Source organism: Tasmannia lanceolata, unplaced genomic scaffold, assembly GCF_043159265.1.
Source record: "Tasmannia lanceolata isolate RefF3 unplaced genomic scaffold, GAP_Taslan_0.1 ptg000024l, whole genome shotgun sequence".
Classification (NCBI taxonomy): Eukaryota; Viridiplantae; Streptophyta; class Magnoliopsida; order Canellales; family Winteraceae; genus Tasmannia; species Tasmannia lanceolata.
In genome coordinates this window covers 11,524,647-11,545,325 of record NW_027518701.1, presented here as the reverse complement: position 1 = coordinate 11,545,325, position 20,679 = coordinate 11,524,647, and the positions used below count along the sequence as shown (strand labels likewise).

The 20,679-nt window shown below is 38.6% G+C and overlaps 1 protein-coding gene across 5 annotated transcripts in view; it reads left to right on the top strand.

Moving 5' to 3' along the window:
* The first annotated feature begins 9,157 nt into the window (after positions 1-9,157).
* Positions 9,158-20,679, top strand: part of LOC143857190 (uncharacterized) — a 30,044-nt gene continuing 18,522 nt past the window's right edge. For 2 of the 5 annotated variants that reach the window (XM_077367586.1, XM_077367582.1), the window contains exons 1-4: positions 9,159-9,325; positions 18,313-18,772; positions 19,197-19,330; positions 20,567-20,611. In XM_077367586.1, the coding sequence (XP_077223701.1) occupies positions 18,313-18,772; positions 19,197-19,330; positions 20,567-20,611 (639 nt within the window). In that variant the 5' untranslated portion in view covers positions 9,159-9,325. Of the gene's footprint in view, positions 9,326-14,615; positions 15,072-18,267; positions 18,773-19,196; positions 19,331-20,566; positions 20,612-20,679 lie in introns of those variants that run through there. The other 3 variants (XM_077367583.1, XM_077367585.1, XM_077367584.1) reach the window with 3 other exon arrangements.

Sequence of the window (20,679 nt, the reverse complement as noted above, 5' to 3'; positions counted from 1 at the left end):
TTGAGACATGCTCATACTTCTCTTATCTCAACTTGTTGAAAATATTGGCACTGATTACCTTTGTGTGTTTGATATCTTTTATGACTTGTATTGTACTTCCACGACAAGAGTCCTGAGGAAAGCAGAACCAGGGTAAGTAGGAAAAATTTGTATTTGCATGGGTTCTTTCTTTGGAATAAAGATAGGATAATGGCTGAGGCAGAAAATTTTCTTATTCCATTTACCATTATTTGAGGTTCCACCACCTACTGTTTGAAATTTGTCATCTTCATCATGTCAGAACATGATATTTCTTGCCTTTCTCTAATACCTAAACCAGGGTCTTCACTTTTTTTTCTTTTCTTCTCACTTCAAAAGGTATACACCCATTCTTCCAGTGCCAGACGACTTGGACCTTGAAGGAAAATGAATATGAATGCGGAACAGACTTTAAAAGACTCTATCAAAGAAGACGTACATTATTCGAGGGACTCGACTCACTTTTGATTCACCCTTAGAACTGATGTGTTTTTTTTATAGTAAGGTTAGCCACTCTCAAAATAATTTCAAAAAGCATGTCAAGAAGTTTTAATTTCCTCCATCAGGATTTCTATCATGGTTATTACCCCCTTTGGATTGCTCAGTTTCAATGCCCATAGTTTAGAAAGGTGTCAAAGTAAGTCTCTCACTGACACTACTCGGATTCCAAGATCCTACCCCGTGTGGTGACTGTTTCTTCATCTCTTCGAGTCTCCTCTGGTGGGAACTCATGACTATTGTATTCCAGGTTTCTGGTCTAGCAAACCATTTGCCTCAGCTTTTACCTGAAATTCTCACACTATTCAAACGTCAAAGTTCTTCATAACCGAGAAAATCCTTCCATGTCTTATTAGTTCACCTTTTGTGGGAAGTCTTTGCCTTTAACTGGATTGCCTCTTCAATTTTCAACCCAACAGACAACTACCCTCACTTTCGCATAAGCCAACTCCTGTGGTTATTGACTTAGTAGGTAAACAATCCTTGCTTTTGTCTAGGCCGCCCTTTCGGGTTTTCAACCTAATGGGTCTTCAAACTCTCGTTGTTTTCTTTTCTTTCTATTTTTTTTTTGCCTTGAACCTTTGCTTGTTTTACCAAAAAACCTTTCTAGGTGGGCTCGGGTTCAAAAGGGTTAGATATCAAAAGTTCAAACAATTTGAACCAAATCTGGTCTTGCCAGACTACCTACGTACCCAAAAAATGAAGGATCAGATCCACGTAGTTCGCTTTTTTTGGGTTTAGCAAAGAATGGTTTAGCCTTTAACTTCAACAGATTGACAGGGAATAATTTTGATTTTATCCCAAAGGTTGACCGAACCTGAGTTGATCAGGTTGCCTACGTACCCCTGAAGAGGTGGGGATCAGGTCCGCGTAGTTCGGTTTCAATATCTTTTATGACACAAGTCGTAAAAGATGCCCCTGGTTTGAGTTTATCAAAACAATAAAAAAAAAAATTTAGGCCCAAAGGGTTTGCAAATGGCTTTTGACATTTGGGGTTGTTGGCTTTTAAGCTCTGATCGACCAAGGACAGTCTCCTGGTGTATCTAAGCGTAGTACTTCTTTAGTTTGTCCAGGTTTGTAGGTTCTGTTAATTTTTCTCCATTTTCATTGAGGAGTCTTACGGCTTTTCCAGGCAGGACTCCTTCACTTGTGAGTGAACTTTTTGAACTTGGTTTGTGTGGACCCCGATTCGAGAGAGGCGGGAGACTAGCCCCCAAGAGAGTCTCTCTAGATTATCCACGTGAAGGAGAGCTCTACTAAGGAACTCTCGAAAGAAGTGCCCCTCACAGCATGAGTGGCGATATAAAGGGAGATACCTCTCGATTCGAGGACTAGCCCGGATTCGAGGCGTACCTTAAACAAAGAAGAGTCGTCATCCAAGGAAGTGGGCCCTGGATCCCATACTATGCTCTGTTGCAATGGATAACCAGAGATATAAAAGAAAGTTCGTGCCTGGTTACGAATTTGGAAGGTCCGAAGAGCACCTCATCCGCCCAGGTGCAAACACCTGGTCTCTTATGCCATTTATTTATTGATTTTGAAGAGTTTTGGGCGAAAGTCAAATGAAATGGGAACATATATCTCCAAGAATACGTCTACCTAATCATGCATGTCTTGGAGATGATTAATAAGCACACATAAAAGAAATAAAATAAGTGTCACCTAAGAATAGCTAGGTTATGAGTGTCATACCTAAATGATGTCTAAGTTTTGGTGTGCAAACACATGCATGCTACAGCTAAAGGTATATGGTCTGCACAAGAAAGTAAGAAAACACAACAAAACACACATCACAATATGACTCGACATACAACTCGACACGACGAACCCTAAAACTCTAATGCAATACTTGACTCGGACTAGGATGGCCATCCATCCCGCTGCTCTACGTATCCCGGCCTCGGGAAGAATCAGAATCAACGTAGTTCGATGACCTATTCTAAACTACGATGCCTAACCATTTAAGACCGCTATCCTAGACTCGATCAACTAGACCTAACTAGTTTTTAAAGTTCCTTGTACAATTGTTTAAGTTCAAGTGAATTGTAATTTTTAGGACTCTCTATATGCCCTAAACAAAGGAAGTTAGTTAGCCTTAAGCTAATGAAGGTGGTTCCTATATCCTATGTGTAACTAGGCCGTGCGTCCTAAGAAAAACCATGGGCTAATTAAATATTTCTTAGTCTAGCCATCGGTTCAACTAAGTGTCTAGCCGACCACGACTCGAGGCCTCCTAACTCTAGGGACACTCACACGACAAGACACCCATACCAACACAATCAGGACAGACTCCTAATTCTAAGACACCCCAAACATCTAGGACAGACTCCTAACTCTAGGGGAAGATCTTTTTGAAAAGGTTTTAAAGATTTTTTTTTGTATTTTTGGAAGGTTTGAAATGCTTATTTTGAAAGGTTTGGCTGAACTTGGGATGTGGATCCCAAGCTGCACTACGTACCTCATGGAAGAGGATCAAGCCAACGTAGTTCAGAACAGATATTCCTAACTACTCCTAATGACTCGAGATTTTTGAGATTTTTTATTTTTTAGATATTTTTTATGTGCTTTTATTGTTTTTTGACACAAGAGGACAAAATCCTATCATCATAAGGGTAAGACATACTCCTAATATCCCGCAAAAGGTTGGACAGCATCCTATGCTTTGCGGGTGAATAGAATCACAACTCTGTAAGGGTTAGACAGCATCCTATGCCTTATAGGGGTTGGATAAAATCACATGACTTGATGAGAGGTTGGACTGAATCCTAACCCCTATGATGGTAGGATAGACTCCTGAAAAAGAGGACTGACTCCTAAAGCTAATGAACTGACTCCTGAACTGGTGACTCTAAGAGAGGTGCTAATGAGACATGCCATGTCTCCTAGGGGTGGACTTTCTATGAGACAAAGCATGTCTCTCTAAAAGGTGTGACTTTCTATGAGACAAAGCATGTCTCTTTAAAAGGTGTGACTTTCTATGAGACAAAGCATGTCTCTCCAAAGGGTGTAACATTTTCTACACAAGACATAGCTTGTCTCCTAAAAGGGTTTGATTTTTCTGCATGAGACATAGCTTGTCTCCTAAAAGAGGGCTCGAGATGACTCTGTCATCGCCCTTGCAATGATAAGGCTCCTAATTTAAGAGTATCTAAAAGACTGGGCCAGTCTTTAAAAAAAATGAGGGGAGTGCTACTTGGACTAAGCGAGTCCCCTATGGATGGGCTTGGGTTGACACCTACATTGCCCTGCTAAAACCAAAGAATGTTATGGAGAAACCGATAGATAACTATAATAATAAAAAGTTAATAGACATTCCATACTAATGGTCATACCAAAGTCATGAGCTGAAAAGATAGAGGAACTTATTCAAACAATAAGACTATACTACACATATTAACCAAAGATAGACCATATAAGCATTTCAACAGGTGCTATTATCTTCTCTTGAATTCTAGCCTAATCCCTCACTGCCCTAAAACTATTCAATCTCACAAAATGAACATGCCACATCCAATCAATAAAATTGTTTTGTCATCATCAAGATAAACTATAGAGTAAAGATCACAACTGTTAGACCATAGAATTATTTGAGTTTTCCATTTTAATCACAAACATAGCATAGGCAACAAGATGCATTTTTCTCAGCCCTAAAAATCATTCTATCACAATTGCAAGCTTACAATAATTAATTCACAGAACAATTGCATTACAGGAGTATTCAACCTTAATCTCAGCTGTAAACCCAACTTACATTATCCATGGCATGCTTAAGAAAACTTTATCAAACTACAGAACAAATGAAATCTTTCAGTCTCAACTGTACGTTTGATATAAAATACTCATGACATGAGCAAGGAAAGATAATTATCAGTGTAATCAAATTGAAGAAATTATTCAATTTTAATCAAGTGCTCAATACATAACATGCGTGGAATCAATCAGCCGAGTGTGAGCTGTCTCTTTCAAAAGACAATTTATTGATGGTATCATGTCTCAATATCTAAATGAGGGATCAATATTTGACATCACCAAACAAAGAAGGGTTGCTATAGACATCATTATATTCAGCCATCATAATAAAAGCTGTTATAATGACAGCTGCTATGGGCTTTATCAGGTTCAACAAACAAAATGGGGGCTGCTAGGATCCACAGATGGTGATGACAAACATAAAGCTAAACCCAATAAGCGATGAAGGGTGGTCTTGAGGCTCTAACATAGTAGTTGCACCTATCTAAATATGGACATTATCAAGCACCTATGATTTATCATGACACATAAGAGACAAAAGATATAATTAGGAATTCAGCTCACTACCATAGTACAATAGGAACTCATGCCCCTGGATTTTCTAAAATGAAGAGAAAGCAATACAATTACTATTCCAAGACCATGGACAACACAATTATAGACTTACACATTACAGGTAATACATCAAGGGAGTTTTAATAGCATAATATTCACAAGTAGCATTATTACATGACCTCAGTCTAGAAAGAGTAAATGAATTCAATGAAGGCAGGCAACCATGTGCAAGACAGGTAAATTAAATACCTTATACCAACATAAATCATACAACTCTTATAATTACCATAAACAAGAAGAGCAAAGTGACAGGCACAAGCTGAATTGGCCGACAGAAATGAAAGGCTACAAGGAAATGGGGATATGGTTGCTTCAAAGAAAACATCTCAAGCAACTTGAACCATAAAACCAAAGCAAGGCAAACCCACCATATTTTGGAATGTCATGCTTTCATATCCTTGAGAAGTAACATTAACACAATTTTATTTTGACATATATAATGATATATCTCATCCATGTACTAATATATCTCATTCTTTACCCTCCAAGTGAATTATCAGAATGTCACTACAATTGCCATGAAGGACACACATAAACTAGAATGACATTACAATTGGCATGAAGGATACATATAAACTGAATGAAGAAGTAATTCGGTCATGTTTTAACCTTCCCTTAATATAATCTGTTATGGCATCCGAATCAATTAAATCAGTAAATGAATTTCAGTTCGCAAAATTTCTTAATCATCATAAGGATAACAGACTACAAAACCCTTCCATTCAACTCAGCATGGATAAGCTAGATAAGCTTACTAATTCAGCACAGTAGAAATCAACTACTCCAGTGTTTAGCCCAACACAATGGGAATGGATTTCTTTAGTATAAATTCAGCACAATAGAAACAAACTGTTCTAGTTTTTTTAGCCCACCACATTGGACATAAACTCCATTAGGTATAAGCTATTGTCACAACACTACACTCTATCTTATCTCTAGGATATAGAGCTAACATCTTCCACTTATCCCCCCCCCCCCCACTAAAATCTTACTGTAAGAAAACATTCTATATAACACATATGTGCACATTCAAAGAGGGACCAAAACGCATTGAACTAAATATCTTTTTCTCATATGCTTTAAATGACAGTTACATTACAATACATAATATATCATAAGTGTGCGAACTTGTATAAAAATTCAACTTAGATTCAACACATACACAAATGTAACTTTAACATTTCACCTTCCAAATCAGAACCTTTATCTTGGCAGCATCATGATCTCCTTTTAAGAAATTTTCTAAGAAAAAAAAAAAACACAAGCATAGATCTAAAAGTTTTTCAAACATAATGCAGATAAAATGTAACTCTTATAGAACACCCTTCTAAAATCAACTTATACTCATAAATTTATTTAGGGCAATATTATTACTTTCTAAATCTAAATAACCTGTAAATGCTTCAGATTAAAATAACAAACCTCATCATAACAAATATCATAGTCATAAATTAGTGATGACTCAGCTATAGCACTCGAGATAATCAGACTATAATCTCTTCAACTCACAAAGGAATCATAGCATATATAAGTAAAAAAATTTAATTAACCCTTACTAGTAATTAAAATGAAATGTCACATACCTGAAGAATGACTTTTTAGAACAGAGGATCCAATGCCTGAACCTGTTTTGTACAAATTGGAGCTTGATGCACACAAATCAGCACTTGTATTGTATATATCCAAGCTTATTTTATGAAGATCTGAACTTATATTGTAAACCAGAACTTGCTCCACACTGTTAAGAGAAGATACTAAAACAAATTTCTCTTTCTCCTCTATTAGTTAAGGTTTCAGACTTAAATCTGAAGCTTGAGAGCTTATTTAGGATTTTTAATTATGCCATTAATTATGCCATTAATAAAGAGAGCTAGCCGATAACGAGATCTATCGAAAGATCCACTCGCCGGAGTTCCGACACGCTCGCCGGAGAAGGTGATTGGAAAGGAAGAGGAAGAAGAAAAAATTAAAGTTTAGGCATGAGGGAGAAGATGAAGGAAAACCAAAGTTATAAGGATCTGATGGAATTAAAAGAACACAATAGCTCAAAGATGATTATCAGCTGGATCTTGACCAGAATCTGGCAGAATCGGGGCTTTGCCTGAGGCTAATCGGTGATCGATCGGAGAAGACAAAGATGATTTTAGGGTTTCAACACAAGATCTACTTTCTCTCTCTCAGTTTTCCTTCTCTCTCTCTCTCTAAATTTGGCTAGCAAACCTTATATTTTTTTTAAAATAAAGGGGTTAGCTAGTATTTTATAGGTTTAGCTGGGCAGGGATATCGGCACAACTGGTTTTGATAAGCGCACGATTGCGTGAAAAATTGATGGGCGCACCTTCGGATCGTGTCCTATATGCCCCAAGCTCGGCCCTATTTAGGATAAATTCGCCCTCCTCTCAGGATATATTCACCTCCCTTCTGAACTTGCACCACGACACTTTTTTAGCTTGTTTGCTAGGCAAACGAGCTCGGATTTTGATGAAATTTTGCATGGGCCTAGCTGGGATCCTAACCTACCTTGGGGTGAAATTTGGGAGCCTAGTTGATTGATTTGGTTGAGTTTTGCTCAAACATGAGAGGTTTAGGGCACGGTCAAAATGGGATGTCTACAGTTTGGCTCTTGTGACTTCCTCCAATCTTCAAAACATGTTGAAAGGTATATGAGGTGTCACCAAAGGCATGTTCAACTCCAAGCTTCTTCTTGACACTTGCTAGGCATGCTTGTGGGATCTTTATCTTGAGCTTCCTTGACTTGAACATCTTCAAATGATGATGTCTTCACTGTGAGTGCAAGCTCTTGATCATTGTGTGTGTAGATCCGCAAGCATGTGTTGTGTTGAGTTGTGTAATGGCGTGACATATCAAATTCCTGTATAGAGCACAGTATCTCAAGGCAACACATTTGTCCATTAATGCTAATTAATTTGGGTTTGCTAGCATTAAAACAAGAAGGTAAGGTGAATGATTGAACCCATGGGAACCCTTGGGCTTACAAATCTGACCAGTGACCGCAAGATTGGCCAGTTATTGTTGATCACATGATCTTAGGCTCTTGATTCAACAACTATAATTTAGGATTCTGTAAAAAAAAAGCTAAACCATTGATTTTTGTAGGTCTTTATATTACAAATGGAAAGTCCATTTGGTGTGGGACCGGACCCATGTCTCGCTTCACTATGGCCCACAAGATCAATGGTCACGATTAAATATTCATGCCCCCATTTGGGACCCACATATTGATCACGACCGCCCTTGTTTTTTCCATGGCCACCCTTCTCTGTTGTTTTTGTGACATCTTTCAAAACTGTGAAACCACTAGGAGGGTTGACCCTGGTAGATGAAAGGGTGAATTTTATCATTTCCCAATAACTATTTATTTTCACGGGACCCATATGATCAAAACAAAAAGGAAAAAATATAGATACACCTCAATTTTCTGACATTTTCAACGATAACTCTGACTTTTCAAAGTCATCAACGACATTCCCTTAGTTTTCAATAATGCTTGTTATGTGACAGGGTGGACGTAAACGGAGAAATTGTCAAGGGTGTCTTTGATGAATTTTGAACTATAGTGCTCTGTTTGGTTGCTTTTTTTGGGGGGATTGTAGGAGTTTCAAATGCATGAGATCTCCCCAAAGCATGTTTGGTTGTCATTGACACCTTTGACCCACTAGACAACTTCTAGACATTATTATTGGTTTTTATCCTAGGTGGCGCCTACGTGGCGGAATGTTCCCCCCCATAATCTTCTTCCATTTTTTCACCAAAATCGAGAAATTTGTTGGGAGAATTAAGAGAAATTCTTGTCCTATTCTTTTTCTCTCTTTCTCTCTCTTTTCTCTCTCTTACTTTTCTCTCTCTTCCACGTATATTTTGATAATGACATCCTACATCTTCCGTTAATTTCCTTGCACAACCAAACACTACTCGCAAATCTCCCTCCTAATATTCTTCACATCTTCCATTCTCTTCCATTCTTGTCTAATTCTCTTTGACTTATTTTTCTCCTATTCTCCCAGCCTTTTACAAGCAACCAAATAGACCATAGGTGAAAAGTCAGGGAATCTACTTCATGCACGGTGAAAAGTCAAAGGGTACTGTTGTGAATCTGAAAAGTCAGGGTTATCATTGAAAATGTCATAAAGTTGAGGGGGTGTATCCGTATTTTCCCCTAAACAAAAAGCCACGTTTAGGTGGGCCCAAAACATAAAATGTTACCTTAACAAATACGAAAACTGTAGATATATCTGGACCCTGAAAAGAACGTGGATGCATCTCTCTGTACTAAAAAGACATTTCCCTAAACAAGCTAATAAAATCTCTCTCTTTCTCTAGAACCCTCCTTTTTCCCTCTTAAATTGTCACATTTTTTTTGACTTGCCCTATATTTCTAGGTTTTGTCTCTCTTTTCCTCCTTGCATTCTCCGAATCTCCCCTGGTATGTGCCAACGCCACTGTATTTCTTCTTTTTCTCTTTTTCTGCATTTATAGGATTTTCTATAGAGATCTTATATCACACTTTGAAAAAACCCTTTAACTAATCACTCGTTTCGGATTCTGGTTAGTTGATATTTTGCTAATCGGTTTACATTTGGATATCCTATGATCGGTTTCGGATCTTTTCCATTTTTTTTTCTTGTTTTTTTTGTTATAGGTAAGTTGAGTGAGTTTTTACTATAGTTGAATCTGCTGTTGTAAATCATAGTTTTGAGGATAGGGACTTTTGTTGTTGCTTTTGGTCTATGTTGCTTTATCTTTCTGTTGTTGATTTTGTTGGATTTGGAGGTAAGATAAGTTTTCTAATTCGCGACTTAATTGACCTTTGTTGCCATTTTGATCATCCTTTTGCTTTATGCATGTTTTTTGAAAAGATCTATTTTTGTGGGTAAAGGGTCTGTGATGCTCGTGGATTGGGAAATGTTTATTGAGGAATGGATTTAATTTTTGTTGGGTTAGATTCATATGATGGCATAAGGATTTGAGCTTGTATTTTACGAATGGTTGTACTTTAAGTTTTCTTGGAGGATGAGAGAAATATTTGAGGGAAGCGGGTTGGTATGGATTGGCATTTATGAATTGATCTCTGCTCGTTGGAGGCTTTTAATTGGTGGTTACACTTAGGCCATGTCTGGCTGCCAGGATTTTTTTTTTCACGATAAATCGGTCTCTCCGAGTGGTGAGAGAAGGGTAGGGCAGTGGGAGAAGGAGAGAGATTCGAGGGGGCACGATTGAGATGATTGTGTGAAGTGGCTAAAAATCAGAAAAAGTCAATCCGATTTTTTCCTGATTTTTGCCACTTCTCATCCCTCGGAGACCAAGGTTTTAAATTTTGGTTTTGGTTTCGATTTCGGTCAACCATGGAAACAGAAACGTTTCCGTTTCGGTGGAAATTTCGGTGGAAATCCCGTAAAATGAAGGAAATGTATGAAACATTGGCAAATGATAGAATTTAAAAAACTTCAGGAAAGGCTAGAATAATCACAAATAAGCACTTAGAAATCATTATGCAAGCAAGACAACTATCCACAATGGTTTAAAAACATCAAACTCCTATTGACATGCATTGTCGTGCATGTCAAACAATTTAGTACCTGCCAAATTTCACGTGTAATTCATATAAATATTTATAAATAATGCATACACCACATTTTGCATTCGCTTTGTATAAATATACTTATATAATGCATACTAATCTAGTATAAGGCTATTACAATTACGATTTTGGTTTATGCATTTCGGTCATTTCGGTTTGGGTTTCAGTGGGGATGGAAAGGGAAGCATTTTGGTCATTTCGTGTCGGTTTCGGTGGAAATTTAAAACCATGTCGGAGATACTAGTTTCTTGTTTCCTAATTTTAGCCACTTCACCCTCATCTCCACTCGGAGACGCCGATTTATCATGAAAAAAGTTCATGGTAGCCAAGTGTGCCCTTAGACCCTTAGACACCCTGTCCTTCTGCAATTACTTTTTTTTTTCTTAGTAAAACCATGTTGGAGACACTAGTTTCCTGTTTTTTGTTTCATAATTTTAGCCACTTCACCCTCATCTCCACTTGGAGACGCCGATTTATCATGAAAAAAAGTTCATGGTAGCCAAGCGGGCTCTTACTCTCAGACACCCTGTCCTTATGCAATTACTGTTTTTATTCTTTTTTTTTTCTTAGTAACCCTCGTAATTCTCATTCTATGGATTCTGAACTCCTTAAAATCCTCAACCAGTTCATGTTTGCTGGACCATCGAATGCAGAATGAAATCCTCCTATACTTTGATCACCTAACATTTGAGGAAACATGGTCCAAATAGGCATCTTTTCATTTCCAAATATGCATGCATTGTAATGCTCTGAATACAATTTGATGAACACTCCCTTGGAACCTGTCACAGTCGTAATGATCTGCTCTGAACACAGTTTGCTTAGTTCATCCATTGAAGTACAACAAGACTTTGGATTGGTTAGGAGAAATTGGATGCAATTGAACAAGGCCATATAGTTGGTTGGGAGTATCCTAGTGTTTTGAGGCTCGGGCATACTTCATACAGAAGAGGGCATGATAGGATGATTTTGGTATTGATAAGGTTCATCAAATCTTTAGTGAGGGGGTATTATCAATAGTCTAATGTTCTAATGACTCTGGATCAAGGTTTTAAATTTTGATTTCAGTTTCGATTTTGGTTGGAAATTTCAGTGGAAATCCTATTAATCATAGAAATGTATGGAAACATATGCTCAACTCAACTCAACCCAACCCAACCCAACAAAGCCTTTGTCTCAAACTAGTTGGGGTCAGCTAAATGAATCCTTTAGAAAAAATTTCATGAAGAAGGTAAAAGGAATCTACCCCGCTCTAATCCTGGCTCTAGTTGGGTTCTTCTACGTGGATCATTTTCTTCCATTCTATCCTATCCAAGGTCATGTTCTCTGTTATGTTCCTAGCTATCAAGTCTTTCCTCACTGTTTCTACCCAAATTGTTTTTGGTCTGCCCCTACCTCTTTTTCTCCATCAACTTGGCACGAGTCGCCTCTTCTCACTGGAGCATCCAAAGGCCTACGTTGGATATGCCCAAACCATCTTAAGCGGTGCTTTCTCATCTTCTCCTCAATTGGTGCCACCCCCACCTTTTTACGAATGTCTTCATTTCTAATTCTATTTCTATCTAACCTTGTGTGGCCGCACATCCATCTAAGCATTCACATCTCCGCTACAGTCATCTTATGCACATTTGGAAACATATGCAAATGATATAATTTTAAGATATAAAATTTGTTCGCTAGGAGTTTTAATTTCGGTATGTTGTTCAGTGGGCATGGAGGATTAGCGGTCGGTTGTGAATGGAAGTGTCCATCACTCCATTGTGCTTGTGTGTGTATGTGTGTGTGTGTGTGGGTGTTTGGGGGGGGGGGGGTGTATTTATGTATCCAGATTGACATTTTAAGATAAGGGAAGATAGTCCGGTTATCTTTGTAGATGAGATTGGTGAATGGGGCCATTTAGGTTGTGATTGGATACTTCATTTTATCACTGGTTTTTAGAATTTTATTTAGTGGGTTCTAATGGGTGTTGCCAGCAATGTATGACCCCATTAATGATTATTGGTGTGCAATATTGTGTGGGATTTTTTCTGAAATTGTTTGGGCCTTCCACGATGCATGGGAGGAGGCCTACTGTAATTTGATTTTTCTATGAAAAATGAAGGGACAGTTAGGTACTTGGGTTATCTTCAGTATTAGGAGTTTGTTTCATTTTGGGTTTGAAGGATCTTTTTTCTTTTCCTCTTGTGGTTCAATGTTCACATTGGCAAACTAATCATATTCGTTGCTTATCACTGGGCCCCTTGACTTCACCATTTTTTGGAGGCCTTTCATAGCTTGATGTTGAATCATGCTCTCATTTTGGAAACTAAGCACATTGACAATATTCTCTCTTTTGAAATTTATGGATGTGTGGCTTGAGGTTCTTGGGCCTAGGAGTTAATTAGAGAGTGATTGCTTTCTTAAGGTGGAAGGTTAGCTACACATTTATGTCAATTCTTAAGATGCTAGAAAAATGTTGAAGTAGTGTAATTATGAAAATTTTGGGATCATTACGGATCAAAATCCTTGTATCTTTTAGGGATCGAAAATTGAAGTGCAAGGGGAATTGAAGTTTCTAACATCAGAGGATAAGGATAAGTTGGTACTTAAGAAGGGAATCTGGAAAGCAAAATTCATTACAAGGCGTTGATTGTTTGGTGGTTGGAGTAGGGTGGCGTAAATATCTTGTATGCACACAAAATTATGAGTATCAAAAGGAGAGGTGATTGTACCCAAAGCATCCAATTAAAAGGTGTTGGATTTGACAAGCTTAGAGAGAATCATGTGGTATTTGCTACTTTTGATATCTTCATTTGATTGCGGAATTGAGGATGGCTTGCACATTGATTGCCATTTTGTATGCAACTAATAGACAATAAATTAGGGCTTAGAAGTCAAATTCGTTCAAATCGGACGGAATGATTCGTTTCCTTTTTTTTGAACGATCGCCAATTTTATTGTACTGGAGACCGAGATGGTCGAAGTACAAAGTATAGAGCTACAAAAGATTAAGAAAAAAACAATAACTACAACTTAAAATTATGGGGGAAGAGAATCAAACAGAGCCAAAGATTCCTTCGACACCCCTTCTCGAGCCAAACTATTGGCCATCTCGTTTGCCGACCGCCAAACATGATTAAACACAAAGGAGGATGATCTCATGCAATCAAACATCTCATCAAAAAACCTATCGAGTCTCCAAGGATTTTTTTGTGCCCCTTTTAGCCACTTTATAACATTGAGGGAGTCCCCTTTAATCACCACATTATCCACTCTATTGGAAGCCAAGAATTTACTTCCCTGTTGGATTGCACGTACCTCAGCCTCCGTAGCATCTGCCTCCCCAATAGGACCGGCATAGGCCCATACTATCTCCCCCTGGTCATTCCTTAGTAGTCCTTCGATTCCGGCCGGTCCCGGATTAGCCAAACTTGAACCATCAAAATTTAGCTTTAATAGGCCGGTTGGCGAAGGATCCCATTTTGGACCACTTTTTGTTTCTTTTCAACGTTCGAGCATACCTCCCTCCACCCTTCTCAAAAGTCATAAGGTTATAAGCAGATACAAATCTAAAAGATGGAAGGGATTTCACCCAAGAGATCGTGAGGGCAATCACTTTGATGAAAAGAAAAGTAGATCCCCTTGATTGTCCTTTGAAGAGTCTAGCATTTCTTTCCTTCCACAACCCAAATAGTAGCTAGAAGGGATACATTCCACAAAGCAAAATCAAGGACAGAAGGTATCAGTCGGAATTTCATTATTATCTTGCCCGTTTCAGTCCATTTCACCCGTACGACCCTGTTTTGGTTGAAATTCATTATTTTTTTTTATAAAATTATGTTTATGCCCTCAAACGGCGTGTCTTTGCTTTTTTTTATTATTGTTTTAACCTTATTTTTTTGAATGACATTTACCCTTATTTTATATCCGTTTCTATTATTTTATAGCCACTTGAAAGGTTTTTTCTTGGTTTTGCATCCTCGAATAAAAAAAATCCTATATAAACCCATCTAAGCTCCCATTTTGAGCTATAAGATGTAATTTATAACATTCTTAGTATTTTGTTTGATTAATTCTTCTTCTATTCTTCTCCTCTTCTTCTCTTTTCTCCTCTTTCTTCTAATTCTCTCTTCCCGGTTCTACATCAATTTGGCATTGGAGCAAAATATCCAAGAGTGAAGGACCCAAGTCTTGAAGATTGCGCCGCGAATCGCGCAGAAATTAAGGTTTGATCATCACCTTCAAACCTAAGCAAATCCAGTTCGAAACCCACTTGCAAACACCCCTGAGCATCTCCACACACCTTGCTGCCCCATCCGTACACCCACTGTTCTGTGGCCAACCCAACAACCCTTATTTTGAAGAAATTTCACCCAAAATAGCCTCTTCACCCAAACCCCCTTAACAAGAAGTCCATTGTTAGCCTATCTAAACAGTCCCAAAACCAACCAAAATCCTCCCATGCCGCTTCCGGATCACCATGCGGCCACCACCCTCATCGTCCATCTTCTTCGCCAAGCCATCGTGAGGAGGAACTGACGAGTTTCGTTTTTTAGGGAGTCCTCTTTCTGGAAAGTCTATTGAGAAAGAGAAGAAGACTTCAATATTAGAGGTAATATTCACGCTCCTCCGTTTTCCGTTGGGCACCTATCTTCTTGCCTTTTTAAGTGATTCACGTGACTTTCCAATAACGTGCCAGAAGCAGAGACCAAAAAAAGAAGCGTCTCTTTTGACCTCCTTTTCTCTTGGACACCCCTTTTGTATTATTTAGGCTTAGTAAATACCTCCTTTTTCTTCGTAGGGCACCCCCCCTTTATTAGTTGAATTTACACAGCAGATTCTGCGCAAAGTTGTTGCTGTAAATAACAAAAGGCAAAAAAAAAAAAGAAAAAAAAGGAAGAAGAAGAAAAAGTAAAGAAAAAAAAGAAAAAAAGAACGAAAAAAATCAGAGATTCTGTCTCTCTTCTCATTCCATCTTTAGTTTCTCTCTACTTTCTCTCTCCTCTCCGTTTTATTTTCTCTCTCTTCATTCGGGCTATTTTCGCTCGGAATTTGGCCTCGCTATCAACATCAAAGTTGTTCGTGACAACTTAAAGAGTCTATCCAGCCCATTCTCAGTAGCCCACAGCAAGCGCAAGCACTACTTCAAGCGACTTTCATCGTCTGTCCGTTTTGGTTCAACCACTGATCCGAGCCATCCGGGAGTCGATATGAGATCCGTTAAAAGCATTGTGTTCCATTCGACGTGACACGATTGATTTTATTTTTCGACACCGATCCCATTGGCTCCACCATTTGTTCCGCCTGCTTTTATGCTAGAGATATGTGGTGCTGCCTTCTTGGTAGATTTGGAGTGTTGTGGGTTTTTACTCTTCATTTATCTGACCTACTGGATTGCTGGTATTATATGCCTAGACCCAAGAAAGATAGGATCCTTTGGAGGGTGGCGCTTGTGGCGATTATGAGTCCTTTGGAAGGAGAGGAACGCCCGGCTGTTCAAAATTTCTGTAAAAGCTCCGCAGTTTGTTTTCTTGAAAATCACCTCGCTTATCATGTCGTAAGTGAAGATCTTCCTTGCTTTGAGTTCTTCTCTAATACTGACCTTAATCAGTATTGGAAGGATATTTATTCTATCAAGGATAGCGTTGAGACTGTTTTCCTTAGGTGGGGACCCCTCCAGAGCTTGCTTGGCTGAAATTAAACTTTGATAGTTCAATTGTTGGAAACCCAGGGCTGGCTGGAGTTGGAGGATTTTGCAAGATGAGGGGGAGTCGATTAGATGGGCGTTTTTCAGGTCCTATCGAGGTTAAAAGACTAACGAGGCAAATATGAGGGCGGATCTGCAAGAAAATAGACTCACTGATAGCAGTGTCATGGGCTGTCTTATTGTGGAGGGAGGGAGGTCTTCTCGTGGATGGAGACTCCCTGAATGTTATTAGGTGGTTGAGCGGCCACCGAACCCATCCTTAGGTGGTTAAGCGGCAACCGAAGCCATCCTTGGAGATTTGCGACTTTTATTGATGAGATCCTGGATCGCATGGAGGGGTTCCTGGTCATGTTTGGAGGTCGGCTAATGGAGAGGCGGATCGTCTCGCTTGATCCGGAGTTTCAAGGCCAAGCTTGGAGATTTTTTATATGCTTCCTCCTTGAACTTTCTAGTTTCCTGTTTGTAGATTCTTTTCTTTTTGTATGTTCTTTTTGTATCTCCGACCACCTTGGTCTCTGTCCTCTCTCTTCTCTTTGATTAATAAACTACTCATCACTTCAAAGAAAGCTCATTAAAAAAAATGATCCAATTAGGTTCGATCTCACGCTAGAAAAAAGGTCCTCAAATCATGACAACCCACTTGATTTTGTTTTTTCCAAGCTTCAATCGACCCACTTAAACGCCCATCAGATGGCTTCAAGAATTCTGAAAATATACATTAAATCAAGGTGAGATGATTGGTATTGGCCTTGACCCAACCTGGTCACCTTGATCGTATGATTGCTAATAACAGCAGTATGGCCAAGTGACATTAGCAACACCATGTAGATATTCTAAGGGGGACCGTTTGGATACGCGGATTTTAGAATCTTGGATTTCCTCAAAATCATAGATTGGAGACCAGAGAAGAAGGAGACCACCCGTCGTTTTCTGATTTCTCGCTCTTCTTTCCATCAGCAAGAGAGTAGGAGATCATCCCATGTTTCCAGGTTTTAGAAATCTCAGGATGGGGGAGAGATTTCTAAAACCTGGATTTCTTACTTAAAATCCAAGATTATAAAGAGAAGAGAAACGGACGGTCTCCTTCTTCTCTTGTCTCCCGTCCAGGATTTTGAGGAAATCCAAGATTCTAACCTCCGCCTATCCAAATGGCCCCTAAAGGACTTAAATCAGCCTCTGGTGAATGGCGATGTAGATCAATTGCTCTGGTACCAACTTGAAAAACCTGATAGGATGAATCTAGGGTCTGGAAGAGAAGAATAAAGAAGAGAGAAATGAAGAAAAGAAGGGTAAAAATGTGAATGGTTTCTCATGCCCCGCCATTATTTTATTAACACAATAACTTCTGTTTAAAGGACTAACTGCTCTTAACACATAACTAATGCTTAACACATAGGTATCCCATACTTATGGGCATAAATACCCCTACATCTCAATAAGAAGAGGCCATGTGATAGTGCTCTTTCGGCCTTGTGTTTCCCCACTTAATCAAGTCCTTACTGTAACAGAATTCAAATTGAACAAACTTTAAGGCCCATTTGGATGCTGAGAAGATTTTGATTTGGATTTCTCACATTTGCAGCCCTTTTTTCACTGTAATTTGGATCGGATCAAATTCTTGGATTTGTAATTCAGCAGCTGACAGTGAAAAAAATTAGATTTCTAAATTTGCTGTGGAAATAAGAAATTGGAAATCCACAGATCTGGCAGTTTCCTTCACCGTCTTTGCTCCTCAACCTCCCCCCTCCACAAGGAAGTACCCCCTGCCCTCTCTGTCTCCCTCTACATGAGCTGCCGGATCTATTCATTTTGTATTCAAAACTCAATTCCAAATCCAAATACAAAATGGGAGGTATCCAAACGGGCCCTTATGGTATTCTGTTAATCCAATTGCTCTTGTGAAAAGACATTGTATTTCTGCCTATTCTTAAGATTTACATGAGATTGATATGAAATGGCTAATGGCTTCTTTCCAAAATATGTCTTCAGGACTTGACCAGTGTCTCTTATAATTTTTATTCATCAAGCATGATTTTATTGTGATTGCTTAGATGGAGGTCCTAATCTCTTGTCTTTATGTTTTTTTCTTTTTTTGGAGCAGGGCTTTTACCATAATATCTGGGTATACTTTTTGGTGATTTTGTAGATGCCAGGGCCAAAACTAAGAGCCTGTAGCATTCCTGATGCAATGAAGCCCGATCAGAAGGCTGGCAAGCTAGAGAAGGAAGGACATGACTCCCTTGACAATTTCATCAGACAAGCGATAGGAAAAGAACCTTTTCTTCCTTTCTCCAGACCTGGAGAAAGCCCATCACAGTGGATCCAGATACTTCATGCTTTAGACCAACAGGGAACTAACAAGCTTTCTAATGGTCTAAAGGTTGATAATGCAAGAAAGGAACGCCCTCAAGAGCTTTCCAATGGTATGATTTCACTTGCATCCGAAATGAATTGTGTTAGGGAATCCCTTCACTCTGTGAAGGGTAGTGGAGTGCCTGTAAAGGGTACCAGCAGCTCCTTGGAGCACATGCAAAGTGTCAAAATTCCTGAGGCAGTTGTTGCATTTGCTCAGGCCGCTGCGAAGGCCAATGGTGAGCCTGAAAAATGTATGTCAAGTGTGATAAGCAGGTATTTTGGGTTGTAGTTACACACATAGTTTTAAAATTTCGTCCGAAATCCGAAATTTTGGACGGAAATTTTGGATTTCGGTTGAGACTGAAACGAAATTTCGCAAAATCCCAAATTTCCGAAATTTCAGATTTCCCAAATTTCGGGATTTCTTTCGAGAAATTCAATTTTTTTTTTAATTTAATGTTTTTACCAAATTTTGGCCGAAATTTCTGAAATGATTAATAAATATTTTTTTACCGTATTTCGGCCAATATTTCAGGATTTTGGCCGAAATTTCGGTTTCGGCCAAGGCTGAAATTGTGACCCAAACCGAAATTTAAATCTATGGTTACACAGGTTTTGCTTCAGGCTGAAGCAAAGGGTGTTGATTATAGACTGACTACCATTTCCATTTTACAGATCTTTCAGGATGGCCCTTGTTGTCTCCTAAGGTGCAGATGCACAAGTGTGATAAGTGTTCCACGGAATTTTGTTCTCCCATTAATTACCGACGGCATATACGTGTGCATCGGCGATCTTTGTATATTGAAAAGGTTTTTGTGCCTTGTCCTTGTTTTTTGTTAACAGCATGTTTTTTTCCAGTTTGAAGTTTTGTTCAAGGAATGCCTAATTTTTTTGTACGCTTATATTTTTTGACAAAAGCAAATCTAATACTTGATTTTATTAACTCATTTCAAAAAACAAATACATGATATTTTAAAAAAGTGATGAGATTATTATTGTTATTATTCTTGGTATTATTATTGTTATTTTGAATGGACCGAACGCAACGACTCAACCGCTGCTAAGGGGGCATGCTTCGCTCAGTCAAACCTCTCCCTGCTAGCGTGCGTGCTTGCGCGCAAGGGAGCACGGAAGGAAGCAGGTTGCCTATATGACGGGACCAAGACATCGTCCTACCTTCAGGGTAGTGCTAGCAGTTTGTCCGAGGTGGACAGCAGGGCTGGGACTGCCACTCTCTGTGTGCCCTACATGTGGGCCAAACCACCTGCAAGCCTGGCCCATATGCAGGGCATGCAGGGACTGGAGGTCCCGGCCCAGGCGTCCCCAAATCATTTTCCTTTTGAGATTGCGTGTGGTGACTATGGTCAAAATCTTCGTGCCACTATCAGTTCAGGAAAATTGTAGGCTTTCTCATATTTTTTAACTATGTCCAGTCTAAAGTTACTATCATTTTGTAGTCTCATAGAAGTGGATGGGAACTTTACATTACATGTATAATTTTTAACTAAGAATGTGTTGATTTGTATATTTGAACTATCAGTGCCTGTTTGTGTATATATGTATGTGGAATTGTTTTAAACACGCGTATTTTGTTGATTATTTCTATTGGAAATGACACCAGCACCCTTTCTTGTGATAATGCACTCTTCTCTTCTTTTATTTTTTTCCTTATTAGTATTTAATAGTTGTTACAATTTACCTAAAAGCTATCAAACAACTTATCAATAATGTGTTTAGTAAAATAAATGCCATATGAATTGTTTAAAAAGTAAAATAAAATAAATGCCATATGAAATCAAGGCAGTGTGGTTGTCACTTCCCTATTTCTATTTGGGGCATTTCTGAAAATTTAGTCATTTTAGCACCTATGATAGTCAAAATCAAGCATTTCCCATGGTTATTGGAATCTGGTATTTCATGATTCCGTGTTTTCATGCTAAGTTCGTGATTTTTTTAATCTTGCTATCACCATTGACATTTGATTTTCTTTATTTTTTTTGGTAGGTTGACATTGGATTTTCTGATGTTAGATTTTCATTTTGTAGGATTCTTCTAAGAACAGGGAGTTCTTGGGTGCATTCTGGGATAAGGTAATTTTTTTATGGTCATTGTACCTTTATCTAAATTTTTTTCCTCTGGGTATCAATAAATGCTTCAT